Genomic DNA, 15,256 nt, shown 5'->3' with positions numbered 1-15,256 from the left:
TTTAGATGCTGTGGCTTAGCATCCCTGTCTCATGCAGATCAGTAGGTGCAAGAGCCTACTTGGCATGACCTGTGCTCCAACCTGATTTCTGTTGTTTCTTGTGAGTTAAGGTTTGTTTGGCCCTGCCCATTCTACCCCCTTCCAGTGGCAGCCTGGCCAACCCCACATCCTGTTTTAGGATGCACATTCGGGTGCTGCTGCCTTGACCTGTCCTGACTGTTGTGGGTTCCTTTACCTGTGAGTGATGGCAGGTGGCATGGTCACATCTAGCTTAGTCCATCGCAACCCCAGCTTGCGAGCTAAGCAGGGGAACTTGTTTTTCCACAGGGTTGGGCCCACACAATCCCACAGAGTCTACCCCCAGGCCAAGTTCTCTCATGTGCTGGATAGTGTGTTGACCCTGCCAAATGTGATCACAACACCACTTCACCACCCAGTTGGGTAATGGTACCTAACACTGCCAAAGAGGCCCCCATCCATAGCTTTCATGTGGGGGATGGTATGTGGCGCTTACTGATGTTCTAGGCTAACAGCCCATCTCTGGATTCCTAATTGGGCTGGTGAATCTGTCTAACCCATATTATCTTCTGGATACCTCCCTCCAAACCACCAGGTATCAGTCCCCATGCATACCTAAAACTTTCATGACCCTGTCACTGGGAATCACCCCAAATTCACTTCCCACCTACACTAAAATTGGCCTTAGTCATGGGTGTCCCCAGGCAGCAACCACATATCTTAAAAACCCCAGAGTTCACCGCCGGGTGGCCAGCAGGAAAAGCCTGGCACCACTTGGTGCTCTGGCCGCCCAAGGCTGAGGACTCATTTACTACCTTCTAGCAGTGTCTTTGGCTTGAGTCCCCAGCCTTGGGTCCGACTCAGCAGGGGCATGCCCCACAGCTGCCACACTGCAGGGAGCGGCAGTTGCCCCCAAGCCCAAGGCCTGAAACCCTCCCAAACTAGTCGTGTTTCTTCTTTTGAAAAGTATCTATTTAGGTCTTTTGCCCATTTGCTGTCTAAAATGGCTGGTTGTTGTTGGTTTGTTTGTGGTTGTTATTTAGTTGCTTCAGTTGCTGATATATTTTGGATATTAATTGTTTGTTGGATATGTACTATTGATCGTCAGTTTACTCTATTGATTTCATTTGCTCTGCAAAACGTTCTGAGTTTGGTGTAGCTCCATTTGTTGAATTTTGCTCTTGTTGCATGAGCTTTAGGAAACTTGCCCTAGACATCATCCCCTAGACCCATGTTCATGCCCATTTTTATACTCTATGAAATGTGAATTCATGTCTTTTCCCCAGTTTAACAAAGTTTTTGGTGTTGTTGGTGTTGTAGTATTGCTTTGATGTATGAAAGATACAAGTCCTTCATCGGAAATTTTTTGTCTGTGTGAAAATTGTCTCATGGTTTTTAGCTTATTCAGTTTTCTTTTTCTTTAAAGTTTACTTATTTGAAAATTGAAATTACAGAGTGGGGATGGGGAGGGATAGACAGAGATGGAAAAGGACCTTTTATCCAACTGTTTACTCTCCAAATAGCTGCACTGGCCAGGCTGAGCCAGCCAGAAGGAAGGAGCCAGCAGCTTTATCTGGATGTCCCATTTTGGCCATCTTCTGCTCTTTCCCAGGTGCATTAAAATAGGTTGAACAGGGAATTAGATTAGAGGAAGAACAGCCAGTACTTGAAGTAGTGTCCTGGTAGGGGTTGCTGGCACTGTAAGCTGCGGCTTAACCCGTTGGACTACCCTGCCAGTTTCACTCGTTGCTTTTCTAACCAAAATTTTTTGATAAAGCAGAAGTTTTGAAACCTGAAAGATCTAATTTGTCTTTTATGGTTCTTTCTTTCCACATTCTAAACAATCCTCATCTATTCTGGGTCCCAAAAGATATTGTTTCCTTCAAAAAAGTTTTGTAAGTTTAGCTGTTACAAGATGTTCTGTAACCCACCCCCAATTAATTTTGCTGTATACGGGGATTTATTATTTTCCATATGGGTATCCCGTTGTTCCAACACCATTTGTTGAAAAGAATTTCCTTCCGTTTTTGGAATTATTTTGGCATCCTTGTTGAAAATCAATGGACCGAATGAGTGTGGGTGTATTTGTGGAGTGTGTTTTGTTCTTTGTGTCCAGTACCTCTCGGGTCAACACCGTACCGTCTGCATCTCCGTAGAGTTACAGTGTGCTCCATCTCTAGTCTTCTTTTTTCAAGATCTTGTTTTCTATCCTGGTCTTTTTTTTTTTTTTTGCTGTTTCATAAAAATGATAGAAATCAGTGTCTCAATTAAAAAAAAATCCAGAAACCTTGCTGAGATTTTCGTTTGAATTGTGTTGGCCTCTTTATATCGCTTTGGTCAGAATCATAACTTTCTAGAAAAAAATGGTAAGGGCATTCATTCATATTTTATTTAAAAATTTTTTAGAGATAATGTGTTTTTAGTTTGCACTATAATCAGTGACTTCATGGCTCCAATAAATAAAATGTTCAACAAATCGTAAGTTTCAAAAGCCGTAAACCAACAGAGAAATAGGCAAGAGCTAAACACAATAATGAAATGATACTCAACTTCACACATAAACAGCGTATTTTAAAATAGTCAAAAATCATTAAAACAATAGTAGTGTATAATTCCTACAAGTTTGTTGACAAAGATTTGAAACAGGTGCTGGCACTGTAGCTCAGCATTTTAATTTAAATAGAAAGATGAAAGTAGCTTGAAGGAAAGGCTGAGGAGATGAGACCAAAATAAACACTGATCATGGAAGCCATGCCAACAGCTTCAATCCAAGGCACACATACACACAGGCCCGCGGGGTGGAGCAGTGGGATAATGGTATGTTATATACACTCATGGACTGCATTTTTCTGATGTGGCTTGGAGGTTTAAAACATTCATGTGTTGGCAAAAATCACGTCTAAATCAAGTTCAAAATTCTATCAGCATCTTTTCCTTGTTTAAAATCACCAGAGGTTAATTCTGGTTTTAGAAAACAGCCATTGAGAACCATACTTTTTTTTCTTGCTCTTTCAGCTTTAGCTTTTACTTCTAGTATTAAAATTTCCCTGATTTCCTTGAGTAGAAATCGCATTTTCATTTTCTGAATTAGAAAGCAGTTTGTACTTGTGTAATGGTACCCATGTCTTCTGCCCCCTGTTACTATAGTTATGAAGATACATGTCTTGTTCTTGGGCAAGATTGCAATGTTTTGGGGCCCATTTCTAACTTAACCTGGGTATGTTTCATTTTTTAAATTGTAGCCTGAAAAGAACAAATATTGAAAACATTTGATGAATGAGTGACTGAAATATAATGGAGGAATGAAAGGCAAAATGAAAGAGATATTAGAACAAAATTGGGCACAGTCCCTACCCCTTCTGTTTCCTGTTTCAGTTCAATGCTGGTTTGGAAAAGGCACTGCCTAGTCTAAAACTGACTTAACTACGACAAGAACAGTTATAATTTGGACTATTCTGATGTGAAAATGATTTTTCTCTCATTTAAGACATACCATCTTCACAAAAACTAACCTATTAAAATATTGTAACATTTATTTATTCAAAGCGCAAGGATTTCTGTAGCTCTGTTAGCTCGATAGATATTTATTACTCTGTTTTTAAAAAGGCTTATTTATTTTTAATGCAAAGTCAGAGTTACATAAACGAGGAGAAACAGAAAGATCTTCCATCTGTTGGTTCACTCCCTAAGTGGCCACAATGGCTGGAGCTGAGTCAATCCAAAGCCAGGAGCCAGGAGCTTCCTTCGGGTCTCCCACACAGGTGCAGGGTCCCAAAGCTTTGGGCCGTCCTCACCTGCTTTCCCAGGCCACAAGCAGGGAGCTGGATGGGAAGTGGGGTCGCCAGGACATGAACCTGCAACCATATGGGATTCTGATGCATGCAAGGCAAGGACTTGAGCCACTAGGCTACTATTCTGGGCTCACCTTTATTGTTTATACTAAATTTGGGCCTGATTTGGGGGAATAATGTATATGCTGTTTATCATATATTTAACAATTTTTTTTCACAAGCACATTGTTATCACCTATTTACTAAGTAATTGTATATACAGTCTATAATTCTGTTAATTTGTCTAAATTATTTGCAATGGCTTCAATGCCACTAGTAAGGATAAAGCAAATTGTACGAGTTCTCTAGTTCGTTTTGTCAACACGATCTGGTGACATTGAGTACATTTTTTCAGTGAGTGAAGATGCTGGCCTCTTTTTATTGTGGGTACCAAGGAAGAATTCTTTCTGAGAGTCTGAACAAATGAATATATTCTCCATTGTCTACGTTTCTTGCTTGAACTCAGAAATTTATAGTTTCAGATATTTGTAGGTCATTCTAATATCTAAATAGTCGGGTTTTTGCAGAAGGAAATAATGGAATAAAAATGGTTTTTAACAGTAAGTAATCTGATTCACAAACCAAATCAATTTGATTGCCTACTGGCACTGGGGCAGGTTCTTAAGGTGCCGTGCACTTAATGGTGAGGATATTTTGAAAATGCCAAATTCAAAGAATTTGGTCCTCTCGTATTTTCTGAGAAGGCAGCCAGGCAACAGCCCCTGACTGTGCTTGAGTTTCTTAGTGGGCTCCATGGGGAGAAAGGCAGCAAGGTGCGGCACGGCTGATGGTCAGGACGCCCGTGGCCACTAGGTGGCTTCAGTCGCCTGTAGAGAAATCGTCCGGGCCCAGAGATTGATTTTAGGAAAACAGTTTCATTGTGGGCGTATTTTCTGAGGGAGGTGGCAGAACCAACTCTCGCAAGATATTAAGTCCCATCTTCTCATGTTAGAGATGAGAGGTATTTAGGAAGAATTCTTCGTGTTGATTTCACCTGTGCAGGGACAGAGAGAGAATTGAAACTCAAATCCCCTGATTCCTCACTAGAACCAGTCCAGTTCTTTAGCAGGTGTGTCACTGTATAGAGTATTACATTTTTAAATTCCTCTGAAGCTACATCACAGGGATATGATGCTTGAGTCCTGTAGACAGTGTATGTAGAAATGCTGTGCGTAAAGCAGGTGGCGATGCTGGTGGCCGCTGCTGCAGCAGAAGAGAGCAAGGATAGTATCTGCTCTCGACATAGTTGAGTTTTTAGACTAATGAGGTGACCACTTGCCATGACTTAGAGCTGGGGATTGAAAAGTGAATATTCATTCTGAATAAGGCTAGACTCTTAGCATATTTTAGCTACGATATATATGTTATCCCCTTTTCTCATCTTTAGGTATGAAAGTAAATTGTCTTTTGGGATTCGCTCATTTCCCTTAGCATTATAGTTTCCAGTTGTGCCCATTTAGCCACAAAGAACTGCATTTTGCTTTTTTTTAATAGCTGAGTAGTATTCCATGGAGTAGATGAACCAAAAGATTAGATACCACATGTTTGCCTTGATTTAACCTGTAATTTTTTGTTTGGTTGTTTGTTATTTTTTGAACCTGTCATTGATACTGTCTCAACCCAGATGTTTCGAAGAAGGGAACTTGCATTATTTTTAACATATTGTTTACCCAATACTATGTCAATTAATTCCATAATGTTGTATATTGATACTGAGGCCTTGTTGGGGCTTTTAACTGACCGGATCTTTACTCTGTTAGACCTATCTTCAGACCATAGAAGGTCTCCCCAAGAGGCCACTGAACTTATCTGGACAATAAGACGCTGAACTTTATGCTAGGCAAGTGTTTGCAAGCAATGAATCTCAACTGAACTTGAACTATGGTTATGCAACAAGGTGGAGGAATCCACCATGGGGAGAGGGGTATGGGAGGGGTGGGGGGAATCCCCAGTGCCTATAAAACTGTACTACATAATACAATGTAAGCAACAATAAAAAAAAAAAAAGAAAAAAAAAGAAAAAAAAAAAGAAAGTAAATTGTCTTGTTTCATTTCACATTTTTTCTATTTTTTAAAATTATTTAATGGCAATAATTATTTTAAATTGGTATCTAAGTTTTGGAACATGGCGAAATCTTTCCTTCCTTCCTTATTCTAAGATTTACTTTACATTAATTTGAAAGGCAGAATTACAGAGGAGAGAGAGAGAGAGAGAGAGAGAGAGAGAGATCTTCCGCCCACTGGTTCACTGCCCAGACGGTCACAGTGGTCTGAACTGAGCTGATCTGAAGCTGGGAGCCAGGAGCTTCTTCTAGGTCTTCCCTTTGTGTGCAGGGGGCCAACATACTGATGAACTCCCATGCCCTGCTGCTTCCCCAGAGCCTAAACAGGGAGCTGTATCAGAAGTGGTGCAGCTGGGAAGCAAGTGGGTGCTCATATGTGATTCTGGCTCTGTAGATGCAGGCTTAGCTCACTACGCCACTGTATCAGCCCTGGCTGTCCTTATTTTTAAAGCGGTTTATTTCAGGGTGGCAAAATAGAGTCAGACAAGGAGGGTGGGGGTGGGTGGGGTGGGTGGAGAGAGAGACGAATCCACGGGGTCACTGGCTGGGGTTGGGCTGGGGCCAGAACCAGGAGCTGGAAACACAATCCAGGTCTCCTGTGTGGGTGACAGTGGCCCGATGACTTGGACCATCACCGCTGCCCCTAAGGGTCTGGAATAGAAGAAGCAATAGGTCGGAACGATAGTAGGGCCTGGACACTGGCACATGGGTTGCGGGGCTGAATGTCCCCTCCCCTCCCCTCTCCTCCCCTCCCCTCCCCTCCTCTCCTTCCCCTTCTCTCCTTTCTTCTCTTCCTTCTGTTCTTCATCAGTGGTCATTATAGATGGCACAACAGAAATCAAGTAAATTCATTGTTTGTCAATTCAAAAAACCTATGGCAATTTTGAATTTGTTTTCTGGGGAAATCTAGGGAGGAGGCAAACACAGGGTTTATCTGAGCTAGTTCTTTATAGCAAGTTAAGGAAAACGCACAGCTTTGCTTTATTCAATTCTGAGACTTCTAAAGAATGGTGTCCTGGTCTCTTTTGCAACTTAATCTGCGGCATTAGGTAATTTATAAAGAATAATAACTTATTTGGCTGATTGTACTGGAAGGTTGGGGAGTTCATCAGTATTTTGGGGGATCTAATCATATTACAGCGCCTATGTTTTTACTTATAAAGGTATTTTATTTATTTTTGATTTATTTTAAAGGCAGTCTTATAGGCAGAGAAAGGAAGATGCAGAGAGGGAGATATCTTCCATCTGCTGGTTCTCTCCTCACATGGTCAGTACAGCTGGGGCTGGCCAGGCAGAGCCAGGGCCTAGAATTTTTTTGGGTCTCCCACATGAGAGCAGGGTACAAGGACTTGAGCCATTTTCTGCTGTTTTCTAAGGCCATGAGCAGGGAGCTAGACTGGAAGTGGAATAGACAGAACTTTAGCTGGTGCCTGTATGAGATGCAAGCCTTGCAGGCAGTAGCTTAATCCACTGTACCACAGTACTTATCCCAACTTCTACTGAAAGGTAGATATATACAGAGAGGAGAGACAGAGAGGAGGATCTTCCTTCTGATGATTTACTCCCCAAGCGGCCACAATGGCCAGAGCTTCACAATTCTGAAGCCAGCAGCAAGCAGCCTCTTCCAGGTGTCCCACACAGGTGCAGGGTCCCAAGGCTTTGGGTTGTCTTTGACTGCTTTCCCAGGTCACAAGCAGGGAGCTGGATGGGAAATGGGGCTGGCAGGAATAGAACTGGTACCCATATGAGATCTTGGTGTGTGCAAGACGAGGGCTTTAGCCTCTAGGCTACTGTGCTAGGCACCAACTTCTCTACCTTTTAACACCCTTCCGTGGGAGTGAAGTTTCCAGCACATACCCTTTAGGAACATATTTGCACAATAGCAAATGGAAGGTGGAAGAAGAGACAGGATGAGAAGAGTGGGAACCACCTTGGAGGGACACAATGATTAGCAATAAGAGTGACAAGTTTTGTAGCACAAAGCAGAGGCTTACTGAAGTTGGAGAGAAGTTTTGGTGAATAGGCCTGGGGGAAGGTGGTCAGATGTGACCAAAGGGTAGGGGCAGGGAAAATATGCATGGGCACATTTTTTCTTCAGAGCAGCTGACAGCATCCCCATCAACTTATCCCTGCCAATTTGGGTCCCCGTGCCTGCTCCCGCCTCGTCCTTGGCAGTAGCCCAGTTCCATCTTTGGGTCCATCTAACTGCACTAGCCTTGTTCACATGCTGATTACCCCATGACGTGATAGGATTTGCCGCCAAAATGTTGGCCGTGATAATAATTATTTTTTTTCTCCTGAAAAAAAAATGCATCTTGAAATTGAGATTACTTATTAAGGATAAATGACATCTGAAACACTTCAGTTGAATTTTTTTTAAAATAAATAATTTTTTTTTAAAGGAGTTATTTAGGGTTGGAATCCAGAAGTCATGTTAGGTCCTTAAGGGGCAGGGGTCTCTCTCTTTTTTTTTGTTTGAAGTAAAACTTTAGAAGACATGTAACTTTTGTTTTTCTTGATTGTATGTTGAAGAGAATGAGATGAAACTGTGGTTCATCAAGGGTCAATCCACTGAAGTGACGGTGTCGCATTCTCTCCTCTGCAGTGACTTGAAGGGGGTGATAGTTACCCTGAGTGACGATGGTCACTTGCAGTGCTCCTACCTGGGGACGGATCCTTCCTTGTTCCAAGCTCCAAAAGTTGAATCTAGAGAACTCAACTATGATGAACTTGACATAGAGTTGAAAGAACTTCAAAAAATCATCAAAGATGTGAACAAGTCACAAGGTATCTAATTCGCAGCCTATTATTTAATTTTGGAATTCATCGCAAAATTCACATTATCTGCTATGTAGATGTTTTGTACCTATCAATTTTCTCCGCTAGGCTCAATTCAAATTACAATTATAAAGGCATTGTCACTCCTTAGCACGCAGGATTTTTGTGTTCCCTTTCTATATCACAGCTTCTGGAAATGATGTCTTGTTTAAAAAATAATGTTACGATGTGTGTGTTTTTGGGACTGCACTATCTCATTATAAACGCTCTCCCCCTCCCCCCGCCCTGCAAGAAAGGAAGAAGTATGTCTTTGGTTAGTGGTTTTAGGCCTTGAGAAAAGCGTTGAAGTTTAGAATAGCCACTTATTAACTTCTAATAGCCCTGAAAAAAGCTCACATGCTTCTTTTAGAAGAAACTGAAGCAGGGCATGAGTTACAGCTATGTGACTAAAGGTGTAGTCATTTACAGCTTAGCGAGGTAATTTATGTGTGTAGTTAATTAGCCGTCCAAATGGAGGGTAGCCTGTGGTATGCTGATTTCTAATGACTCAGAGGCTGATGATATTTTCAGTTCCCCAGTTCTGAATAACTCAATATTATCTTACTTTGGGACTCACAAGGGTATAATTTTATTGTGAATTAAAAGGAGAAACAAAACACCAATCCTGCAGCTCGATTTGGACATGTGAAAGACATTACTTGAAGCTTCCTTTTCAGGTCAGGTGAAAGGATTTTTAATGAGAAAAAATGTAGTGTATTTTCACATGAAAGAAATGTTAAAACAAGTAGGAATAATAAAAGAAGCAGAGCATCAAAAGCCAACCAAAACAGCAGAACCAATTGCAGTCCTGATTCGATCACTTTATGAGATTTATGTATTTTTGAGTCTGTGTTACCAAGATTATATTCCTTTGGTTCTAAGGAATCAAGATTATACATTTTAAATATATGTACATTAAAATAAAGTTATTATGCTTTGGCTTCACACGTTCTTTTAGAATGTTTTGAAAATAAACCAGTGAATCTCTGATATTTTAAGTACCTCCAATTACTTAACAATCTGCTTGTTGTCAGCACCCCTGTGTCATAGAGAGTGGTTAAAATCTGATGTGACATATTGCAATATACAAGTCATTTTCCATTTCTGATACAAGTACTTTTTGGGTTAATAAGATTATAAGTCTCATTTTTAACATTTAGAACGGTAGTTGGGAAAGAGCAACAAATATATGAGACATCAAACTTTCAGGGTTCTTTTAAATAATAGGGCTTTTGACTCCAAATTTCGCATCTTGAGGCTTTATTCTGTTCACAGTATATGAATAGTATTTTTTATTAGCGTTAATTGTTTGTAAAAAGTTTCTCAGTCCCTCACTCTTAGAAATCCTCGATGACCACATTGGTTTCTTGTGGTGAGAAGGTGTACCTGTCATTACCCTGGTCCTTCTGTTGGTCTTGAAATAACTGCTAAGTCAGTTAAGGATGTTGCCACAGAGTTGGGTGTGTTGTTCATGATTTATGAAATCTTGAATTTTTAAATAATGTTGAAGTTCCCAGACACTTAGTTGATTATTAGTCGGAGGGGAGGGAGACTGGAAGAAAAAAGAAACTTAAGAAGAGAAGCTTTTAAAATATTTTGTTTCTAGACATAGAAAAATATAATCATCTGTGCCTTCATAAAATCATGGTATGTTTGTTTATTAAAGTGCTTATGATTCCATAGAAGCACCAAATTATTTCATTACTGAAAATTATGAGAAATTAAAACTTTGAGTTTTTTTGATTACCTCTCTTTTCATTTAAATGTCATTTGCTTTAGTACAGGGAGCCTAGTTTGCCAACACATTTCACAACTGTAAGTTATGTTACACCTGTAAAGTTTTCATGTTTTTTTTCAAGTGAAGAGTTGCAACAGCATTTGAAGCCAACCTCAAGTACATTTCATTGTGCATGTGCTGTGTATTACCTACTGTAATAAGAGTGTTTTCGAAGCTGATTTTACATGTCTGGGTTATATGAGGAAGGCATGTTGTAAGCATGAAATTATAGGAATAGTTTCTGTATGGCTCATGGGCTCTGAAGCTTTCCCATTCAAGTCATTAGTGTGAATCCTGCCTAGCGTTTGTGTGACCCATCTGCCCGTAGGACCATTAAAAGGTGGAGTTTCTTTGTGATATAGATGACTGAGCACCTTGTCCACCTGGAGTGGATGTGAAGCCCCAAGGATGATGATGTTAAGATAGATGGCCACCTAGAGACCAGTAAGATAAGAGCATATCCATGGGAGTCTAGACCCTATTTGACACATCTGCTACTTTCTAGAGTCTTTGCATTTGATGCTTTTGTTCACTTACCATTACAAGCACAGAACAGCTTCAACAAAACCGAAGTTTTTCTTGTGTGGGAGAAGCCCACTGAGGGGCATACCAGCGTTGGCCCAGCAGTGTCCCGGTCATCAGGGAGTCCAGTTTCTCCTCTCCCAGGCTCATGTGTTTGTCCAGGATGCCTTCTGGAACCTCTGGCCTCACATCTGCAGCTGAGTCAGCCCCCTTAAGGAGCCTTCCTGGAAGCTACACCCTGAGCAGCTCCTCCTTCCATCCCACTGGCCTCTCGGAGCTGCAAAACAAGCCGAGAAATTAAGTGTTCTGCTGAGTAGTTTATGGCTCAGAGGAAAACTGGGCTTTTTTAGTAAAGAATTGAAGAATGCTTATTGGCTGGGTAATGAGCAGCTTTTTGTATTCTGCCCAGGTTTTGAAAATTCCCGGAGGAATGCCCGAGGGCGGTGATAGGCAGTGATTGGCCTTTAGGACAGCAGTTCTCGTGGTGTCCCCAAGCGCTGTCTGTATTTTCAGTCAGCCATCCTCAGCCTGTGGAGGTGTCCTCAGCAGGTCCAGACAATAGATGCAGGTTTTCAGGGGAGACGTGAGCTATTTCTCCTGAGTTTATCCATTTTTCTTTGAGAGGAGTAACTTGAGTGCCAGCCCTCCCAACAATTTCCCTGGCTTCCATCTGTGAGGATTAAGTGGCTTGTTGATGCCTAAAAGAACAAATGGTCAGTGGGATTGAATCACAGTTAACAGATTTGACCCTGAGGCCTGGGAGAGGTGACTTTCTCTGAGATGAAAGTGAATACCTCAACAAAGTTAGAGTTGTGTTCCTCAGAATGAGAAGATGGGATGCCGGCTAGACAGCAAAGAGTCTGTGTTTTATTGTTTACATTTCTTGCTTACTGATGTATGTGAAAGCTGAATCTTCCCATCATCTCCAGATTCTAGTTCTACTCCTTAAAAACAATCCTTATCAGGTTTGTGTATTTTTCTAGAAAAGATTCAGGTTTATCTATTTGTTTTTTATATAAACATGCGTATTAGACACAATGTACTATTTATTAATTTTTAAACATTAATGAGTAATTTTGATGTTTAATAGTAAAGATTGAGAATATTTGTATTTACAAGTTTGGACCATTGCATAATATGTACATAGCTTTATTGATTTAACTATTCATATATATATTTATGTTTTCTTTTTAAAAGGAAATATGAAAACCTCCTTGAGCATATCTATGAATATTAGATACATTTTTGGGGGTAGAAGTTATATGATAGGAATTAAAACATTTTTTTTTTTTTGAAATGCAGAGTGACAAAGAAAGAGAGAAAAATAAAAGAGAGAGGAAAAGATGTTTTATCTGCTGGTTCACTTCTCAAATGGCCACAGTGGCTGGGACTGGGCCAGCTGCTAAGTGGCAGCCAGCAACTCCAACTGTGTCTCTTGGCTGTCTTCTGCCAGTTTGCTAAGTACAGTGGCAGCGAACTGGATTGGAAGCAGAGCAGCTGGAACTTGAACCTGGGCTCTGTTGTGGGATGCCACTGCTGCAGGTTGTCGCTTAACCTGAGACCCTAGCACTTGCTGGCCCCAAGATATGAATGTTTGTCATTGCAAAAATTAATAAGTTAATTAAAAATTAATTGAGAGAGAAATAGAGAGGGCTCCCTTTTGCTGGTTCACGCCCCACATGCTCTTGATGGTTAAGGCTGTGCCTGATTGAGGCTGGGAGGTAGAAACTCAGTGCAGGTCTCCCACATGGTTGGAAGGAACCAGTGACTTGAGTTATCATGGCTGTTTCCCCAAGTCTGCATTAGTGGGAAGCTGTTGTTAGGAGCTGAAGCTGAGGAGTGAAGCCAGGCACTGTGATGTGGGACATAGCCATGTTAAACAGTAGGCTAAAACACAGACTCTTGGGGCTGGCAGCATGGCCTAGCGGCTAAAGTCCTCGCCTTGAACGCCCCGTGATCCCATATGGGCTCCGGCTCTAATCCCAGCAGCTCCACTTCCCTTCCAGCTCCCTGCCTGTGGCCTGGGAAAGCAGTCGAGGACCCAAAGCTTTGGGAACCTGCACCGTGTGGGAGACCTGGAAGAGGTTCCTGGTTCCTGCCTTCGATCAGATCAGCACTGACTACGGTCACTTGGGGAGTGAATCATTGGACGGAAGATCTTTCTCTCTGTCTCTCCTCCTCTTTGTATATCTGACTTTCCGATAAAAAATAAATAAATCTTAAAAAAAAAAATAAAACACAGACTCTTTCTTCCCAACAGACTCTACAGTTTTAGGCTTGCATTAGAATTGCTAAGGAGAGAACATTGAAATTCCCAGTACCAGTTAGTCAATGGTCCACATCTTGGGTATTCTCTTTGGCTAAAGAGACATTTTTTTCTTTGTAGTATTATATAAGACAGTAATTAGTATCAAACTTCTGCCTATGTAATACATTATTTTTTCAATTTGTGAGTGTACTTATGAAGTTATTTTTTGATGAGTGATATACATAAGTCTTTAAAGAAAAACTATACAAAACAGGTTCTGATTAATTATTGCTGTTTTTTTCAATTTCAGTTCTTTGGCCCATGACTGAGAGAGAAGATGACTTGAAAGTTTCAGTCCTGGTTTCTCCAAGTTTTGATGCTGTTTCTGTAGGTGGATTTTTAGCAATGTTCAAGGGATTTGTGATACTGATAATTGGGATCAAAATGTGTTGGTTTAAATTTAGGACCTTCAAATAGAAACTTCAGGAAGGCTAATAAATTTTTAGTCACTGTTATTTGCTGGATGAAAACATTTTGCTAGTTTCTTTAGTCTCTTGGTGTCACTAATAAAGATTCTTGGGCAGGAATGTAAAACGAAGGAGGTGTTGGGAAGAATGCAGTAGAAATTTCTGGTTCTTGCCCTTGTTTTACCTGATTGAGTTTTTTTTTGAAAGTCCAGCTCAGATTTCGCAGTACTGAGTTTATCCATTTCCAGATGAGCCATATTAACTGCACAAGACCCTTTGTAGGCAAGTGTGTGGGATAACGTTGTTGAGTAGCGTAGCTCAGGGTCTGATGATGTATACACTCTTTAATACGTTACATTGGTCGCAGTGGCGGTGCAGGGCAGTTTATAAGTGGATGGTTGGTCTGGGAGTCATTTTCCTCTCCACGTCTGCTGGGTGATCCAAGACAAAGGATCTTAGTACAGACAGCCAATCCAAATTGTGATTAAAAGCATGTCAACTTTGCTATAGTGTAGTAAATTGGGTCCCTTTTAAAAAAGTAGGAGTTCGTATGAAAGGAACATTCACTCAGCTGACTCACATAGTAGAGGCACTGTTTGCAACATGGGTCTTTTAGCACACCCCATTTCTCACTCTGCCTGAAGGGTGGAGTGTGTGAGTGGAACGTTTCCGCTCAGTTGGCTGACAAATGTGCACGCACTTGCTGGCCGTGGAAATGATTCTCTTTTTCCTTTGCGAAACTCGTGTAGTTTTTCCTGGGTTCTCTAAAACATAGGTGAGTTGCAATGTGGAATAAGCTTTCTGTTCTGCGGGTACTTTTGGTCCTAGTCAGAAAAGGCCTTGCGTAGAAGCACCGTCTTTAATTGCCATTTCTCCACTGTTAATGCTGGATGCTGTTTTTCCTAGCCAAGTGTCTTTTTCACAGCTTTGTTTTTTCCTGCGTTACTGGTTGGTTTCTTTCTAAAGGGTATCCTATTCATCCTACTAGGAATTATTAGTCCCCAAGTTATGTGACTGTAATGTCACAGTGTCTTCTTAAAGCCGCGTGACTCTGCCTGTAACATTATGTTCCTAATGGACTGCTGTCCTAGGGTACTTAGGACTTTAAACAGGGATCAAAAAGACCAGAAAACCTGTGATATGGAAGCTCTCTTTTACTCATAACATTTCTTGGACTTTAGGTAATACAGTATTAGAACAAAAAGCCTAGATTAACAACGTGTTTGGCAGCGTTATTCTGAAAGCACACATATAAACGTAACCGAATTTCCATTAGGATAGACTTCTGTAGGGGTGAAAGCACTTGCTATCCCGTTTTTCGGATGAGAAGCTGGATTAGAATTTCCCGTGGCAAGAAAAGATGACTCTACCAGCTCTGTTCTGCCGATGCCTATTTACATAAGTGATTCCCCGTTTCTTGGAGGTGGCTTAATTTCTCTGAGCCTGTCATTATAAAACAGATTAAATCATGTTTTTTTTTTTTTTTTTTGCAAAAATGGAAGAAAGAAAGAATG

General features: G+C 41.0%; 1 protein-coding gene across 1 annotated transcript in view; it reads left to right on the top strand.

Moving 5' to 3' along the window:
- The window catches only part of BBS9 (Bardet-Biedl syndrome 9), a 333,069-nt gene that overhangs the window by 102,956 nt on the left and 214,857 nt on the right, over positions 1–15,256 (top strand). Inside the window, exons 10-11 of the mRNA XM_040965097.1 lie at positions 8,517–8,698; positions 13,586–13,662. Coding sequence (XP_040821031.1) covers positions 8,517–8,698; positions 13,586–13,662 — 259 coding nt within the window. The remainder of the gene's footprint in view (positions 1–8,516; positions 8,699–13,585; positions 13,663–15,256) is intronic.

Source organism: Ochotona curzoniae, unplaced genomic scaffold (assembly GCF_017591425.1).
Source record: "Ochotona curzoniae isolate NIBS_2020 unplaced genomic scaffold, NIBS_Ocur_1.0 scaffold_3835, whole genome shotgun sequence".
NCBI lineage: Eukaryota > Metazoa > Chordata > Mammalia > Lagomorpha > Ochotonidae > Ochotona > Ochotona curzoniae.
The sequence above is the reverse complement of the archived record's forward strand: the minus strand, read 5'-3'. Positions and strand labels throughout refer to the sequence as shown.